The sequence below is a fragment of the Felis catus genome, chromosome A1, assembly GCF_018350175.1.
Source record: "Felis catus isolate Fca126 chromosome A1, F.catus_Fca126_mat1.0, whole genome shotgun sequence".
NCBI lineage: Eukaryota > Metazoa > Chordata > Mammalia > Carnivora > Felidae > Felis > Felis catus.
This window is the reverse complement of record NC_058368.1, coordinates 213253062-213259061: the sequence shown is the minus strand read 5'-3', so window position 1 is coordinate 213259061 and position 6000 is coordinate 213253062. Positions and strand designations below refer to the sequence as shown.

Here is a 6000-nt window from a genome sequence, read left to right as displayed (position 1 = left end):
GTAGTTTGCTTAAATTTTAGGTCTCCTTCCTGACATTTCTCTTGAAACAATCAATGAAGGAAGTGCATTGAGTGTTTATGACAGTCCTTGAGATTTTATTTATTTTTAATAAGTAATCTCTACACCCAACATGGGGCTTGAACTCACAACCCTGAGATCAAGTTACATGTTCCACCGATTGAGCCAACCAGGCGCCCCTATGACTGTCCTTTATACTAAGTGTGAGGGACATCAAGTATCCTAGTGTTTAAGAAGAGAAACATGTGATCACAGAATTGAAGAATTTGGGAACTGAAAGTAATTTTTGAGATTATGCCTCAATTTAAGAGATGTGTTTGCACACTAAATTTAGGAGTCCATAGGTAAAATGACTGGGGTCTCTAATGTCATAAAATCAAATGCACACAAGGCCAGCCTGGTAGACAAAATAGGGAATGGTAGAGGCTGTGATAAACTTTCCAGAGAAGATGGTCTTAAATTTGTCCACCAGAGGGAATAGCCATTCCTCTCAGCTTCAGTTAATTGTTACCACAGAGGAACACATGCCCTCTGTCATCAGATCTTCCATTTTTTCAAGAGAAGTCAAATTGGGATTTCCTGTGAAATTTTTCTTTTCTAAGTTTATTTATTTATTTTGAGAGAGAGAGAGAAAGAGCACCAGCAGGGGAGGGGCAGAGAGAGAGAGGGAAAGAATCACAAGCAGGCTCTGTACTGCCAGCACAGAGTCAGAGGTGGGGCTTGAACTCAAGAATTGTGAGATCATGACCTAAGCTGAAATCCAGTCAGATGCTTAACTGACTGAGCCACCCAAGTGCCCCTGTGAAATTGTTCTTTAACATTGGCTGTTTAAAAAAAATTTTGGGGGGGCGCCTGGGTGGCTCAGTCGGTTAAGCATCCGACTTTGGCTCAGGTCATGATCTCATGGTCCGTGAGTTCGAGCCCCACATCGGGCTCTGTGCTGACAGCTCAGAGCCTGGAGCCCGTTTCGGATTCTGTGTCTCCCTCTCTCTCTGCCCCTCCCCTGTTCATGCTCTGTCTCTGTCTCAAAAATAAATAAACGTTAAAAAAAAAATTAAAAAAAATTTTTTTTAGGCTGCTTTCCCTCTCCCACAATACCTCGTGGTCTTCCTTTCCAACCCGGGCCTGGCAGGATGGCTCCTGCCAAGAAGGGTGGCGAGAAGAAGGACCGTTCTGCCATCAACGAGGTAGTGACCAGAGAATACACCATCAACATTCACAAGCGCATCCATGGAGTGGGTTTCAAGAAGCGTGCCCCTCGGGCACTCAAACAGATCCGGAAATTTGCTATGCAGGAGATGGGAACCCCAGATGTGCACATTGACACCAGGCTCAACAAAGCTGTCTGGGCCAAAGGAATAAGGAATGTTCCGTACTGTATCCGTGTGCGGTTGTCCAGAAAAAGTAACGAGGATGAGGATTCACCAAACAAGCTCTATACGTTGGTTACCTATGTACCTGTCGCCACTTTCAAAAATCTACAGACTGTTAATGTGGATGAGAATTGCTGATTGTCAAATAAAGGTATAAAACTGCAGAAAAAAAAATTAATGTTTATTTTTGAGACAGACAGAGGCAGAGAATGAGCAGGGGAGGGGCAGAGAGAGAGGAAGACACAGAATCCGAAGCAGGATCCAGGCTCTGAGCTGTCAGCACAGAACCTGATGCGGGGCTCAAACCCACAAACTGTGCGATCATGACCTGAGCTGAAGTCGGACACTCAACCTACTGAACCACGCAGGCGCCCCTTGGCTGTTTTTAACAGTTTGGGCCAAATAAGATATAGCTATATCCTGGATATAGTACGTAAGATATGACTTCTGGCTCAGGTAAAGGTTAAAATGCAGAGCAATGGAGATGGCATTCCCTTTTCCTATTATTACTTAACCACTGACCTTTGAAAAAGAAGTAGTGTTGTGAATTCTTCAGAATCTGAAGACTGGAAAAGGGCTGATGGGTAGGCCTTTGGAGTAGAACAAAATTTGGGATACTTAAAATCCATGTCTTAAGCATTAAAATTGTACAGAAAGAGGCTTAGCTGCAGGATACATCTATGGGAAGTACATGGCATAAAGGTTAAATGCTCAGGCTTTGAAGTCAAAGAACTCTCCAAATATGTAGCTTTCTGATGATCTGACCCAATTCAAGAAACTCTATCATTCAAGTGACCTTTTATTACAGAAACAGCAAGTTACTTAATCTCAAATCCTCGTTTACTCGTGTGTAGCAAATACAATGTTGTGAGGATGAATACATACTGTTCAGTACATTGATGTAGAGTTGCTTGAAGGTATCTTGAGTAGCAGTGACATAATCAGATGCTTTAGGAGGAATAATCTGGGGGCTGTAGGCTGAATAGACTGGAGTTTGGAAAAAGGCAGGATTTGGAAATAATTTTAACAAAGGGGGTTATCTAAATCCTGAAAGGTGGATGAGATCATCAATAGCATGTACACATGCAGAAGATGTTGATGACAGAACCATGGAAAGTGCCACCTAGAAGCAGCAGCACAAAAGGAATGTTCGGAGAGGTAGGAGGAAATAAAACCAACGAACCAGGAATTTCAATGCCATGGAAAACAAGGGAAAATTTAACAAGGTATAGAGCAAAACAAGCCTCCACTTTGCCGAAATCTTATTCATGCCTGCATTTTGGCTGCCATGAAATAATTATCAACTTTGAGACAATGGCTATTTGAATTCTATTCAAATGATCTTTACTAGGCACATGGACTAACAGTATAAAGGCATACCTCATTTTATTGTACTTTGCTTTATTTCTGCCCTTCACAGATATTGAGGCTTTTTTTATTTTTTTATTTTTTTTTTTAATTTTTTTTTTTTCAACGTTTATTTTATTTTTGGGACAGAGACAGAGCATGAACGGGCGAGGGGCAGAGAGAGAGGGAGACACAGAATCGGAAACAGGCTCCAGGCTCTGAGCCATCAGCCCAGAGCCTGACACGGGGCTCGAACTCACGGACCGCGAGATCGTGACCTGGCTGAAGTCGGACGCTTAACCGACTGCGCCACCCAGGCGCCCCAAGGCTTTTTTTATTTTTAAAGATTTTTTTTTTTTTTTAGGGGTGCTTGGATGGCTTCGTCGGTTAAGCGTCTGATTCTTGACTTCAGCTCAGGTCCTGATCTCACGGTTCATGAGCCAGAGCCCACATTGGGCTCTGTGCTGACAGTGCAGAGTGTGCTTGGGATTCTCTCTCCCTCTCTGCCCCTCCCCTACTCATGTGCTCCCTTGTGCATGCTCTCTCTCAAAATAAATAAATTTGTAATTTTTTTAATGTTTATTTTTGACAGAGAGTGCGAGTACACACGAGCAGGGGAGGGGCAGGGAGAGAGGGGGACAGAGGATCCAAAGTGGGCTCTGCACCGACAGCATAGAGCCTGAGGTGAGGCTCAAAACATGAACCATGAGATCATGTCTTGAGCTGAGGTCCTACACTTAACTGAGAGCCAGACAGGTGCCCTGATACTGTGTGGTTTTTGTTTTTTTACAAATTGATGGTTTGTGGCAACTGTGCATCAAGCAAGTCTCTCAGTGCCATTTTTCTCATAGCACTTGCTCACATAGTGTCTCTGTGTCACATTTGCTAATTCTCAAAATATTTCAAACTTTTTCATTATTATTATAATTGTTATGGTGATCTGTCATCAGTGATTATGACTCACTGAAAGCATGGATGATGGTTAGCATTTTGCTTTAAAAATTGTTTTCTTAAAATTTTAATTTTTTTATTTTTTAGAGTTAAGGTATGTACATTTTTTTTTTTAAAGTTTATGTATTTATTTTGAAAGAGTACACATGCTCACCTCTCTCTCGACGCCAGGCTGGAACTCACAAACCGTGAGATGATGACCTCAGCCGAAATCAAGAGTCAGACGCTTAAATGACTCAACTGAGCCGCCCAAATGCCCCTGTACAATGTTTACTAAAGACATAATGGTATTGCACACTTAATAGATGAACATAACTTCTATCTATATATAGGAAAACCAAAAAATTCATTTGACTCACTTTATTGTGACATTTACTATGTTATGGTGGTCTGGAACTGAACCTCCAAGTATCTGAGGTATTCCTGGTAACAGCATCTTAAACTTTGAAAAGATCTGGTTAGCTTATATACTTTCATACTTAATGCCAGAACCTTTAACCAAAATGTTAAGCAGGTGGTTATATTTGAACACAGGCACCAACTTCTTTCCAGTGACATTCATCTATTTTATTGTTGCAGTTAACATTTTCAAAAACTATGCTTTCTATAGATATTCATATTTGAAGACACTTCTAATCCTTTCTCTCCCCCACATCTCTTGTCCCTCCTGTGCTGTGGTTCTAACTGTAGAGTTTAGTTTCAAATTTTCACTACCTTGGTCACTCCAAGTTATCACTCAACAACAAATGCTCAGACAGGCACCTGGCTGGCTCAGACAGTAGAGCAAATGACTCTTGATCTCAAGGTTGTGAGTTCAAGCCCCACATTGGGCTAAAGCTCAGTTAACAACAACAACATCAACAAGAAGCAGCCAGAACTGAACATCAAACTGAACATTGGTGTGAACCAATGCTAAGGATATGTTTCTCTCTCTTTGGATATCAGATAAGGGACACAGGGAGTTCCTTCCAGGTTAGAAGTTCCAATGCTATCTCACCAAAATTAGCTGTTATTGGTAATGTTGGTTTGAACTTCCCTCCAAACCCCTACCTTAAGCATTAACATTTTAAGATTTTTATTTTTTTTGAGAGAAGAGGGCAGAGGGAGAGAGAGAATCTCAAGCAGACTTCATGCTCAGTGTGGAGCCCAACACCGGGCTTGATCTCATGACTGTGAGATGAGATCATAACCTGAGCCAATGTATCAAGAGTCAAATACTTACCGGACTGAGCCATCCAGTCATATATATTGCCATATATGTGTGGCTGATAAAAAAAAAAAAAAATACTTAGAATACAAAATTTAAGATACAGTTTTGTAGGGATGCCTCAATGGCTTAGGCAGTAGAGCATGTGACTCTTGATCTCAGGGTTATGAGTTTAAGCCCCATGCTGGGCACAGAACTTATTTAAACAAATGTATACACAAAAACACACAAAATAGCTTTTGAACTCTAGAGTAAATGATGGTCACTGTTATAATGCACATTTATTCAAGAATGACCAATGTACCACTCAATCAGAACCACCTATACTTAAAGAAAAAAAATTCTAATTTGAATGATCTTATAGTGCTTGATAAAAATGCAATTTCCCTATGTGTACTGATATGGAATAATCTCTAGGACTCAGATATTTAAAGGAAAGGAAGGCAGGTGCAGAATAAGCCCAGTATGCAGCCATTTGTAAAAAAGCAAAGAGGTGTACACGTTCATGCCACATGCACAGACCATGTGTGGAAGGACATACAATGGATAACACTGACTGCCTCTGGGAAGGGGCAACACAAGAGGCAGACCTTTTAAGCCATATACTCCTTTACACCTTTAAAATTTTAAACGTGTGTGTAAACCATCCATTCAAGTAAATACCTACAAGAAAGCCATCTTAAAATGTACAGCCTTGGGGTGCCTGGTGGCTCAGTTGGTTAAGTGTCAGATTCTTGACCAGCTCAGGTCATGATCTCACAGTTCCTAGGTTTGAGCCCTACATTGGGTCTGCGCTGAGCAAGAAAACATGGAGCTTGCGTGGAATTCTCTCTTGGAGACAGGGGAGAGGGGAGAGGGGAGAGGGAGAGGGGGAGAGGGGGAGGGGGAGGGGGGAGGGGGAGAGGGGGAGAGGAGAGGGAGAGAGGAGAGGGAGAGGAGAGGGAGAGGGAGAGGGAGAGAGGGAGAGAGGGAGAGAGGGAGAGAGGGGAGAGGGGAGAGGGGAGAGGGGAGAGAGGGGAGAGAGGGGAGAGAGGGGAGAGAGGGGAGAGAGGGGAGAGAGGGGAGAGAGGGGAGAGAGGGGAGAGAGGGGAGAGAGGGGAGAGA

General features: G+C 42.5%; 1 protein-coding gene across 1 annotated transcript; it reads left to right on the top strand.

The window, feature by feature from the left end:
- The first annotated feature begins 1112 nt into the window (after positions 1–1112).
- On the top strand, positions 1113–1559 carry LOC101100109 (60S ribosomal protein L31-like). The gene has a single exon (XM_045038369.1). It carries the CDS (start codon positions 1152–1154, stop codon positions 1527–1529), a length of 378 nt encoding a protein of 125 aa, XP_044894304.1. The 5' UTR covers positions 1113–1151; the 3' UTR covers positions 1530–1559.
- The last annotated feature ends 4441 nt before the right edge of the window (positions 1560–6000 follow it).

Bases quoted from the DNA above. Each gene is read 5' to 3' on its own strand.
- LOC101100109 (XM_045038369.1), top strand. From the start codon at position 1,152: ATGGCTCCTGCCAAGAAGGGTGGCGAGAAGAAGGACCGTTCTGCCATC.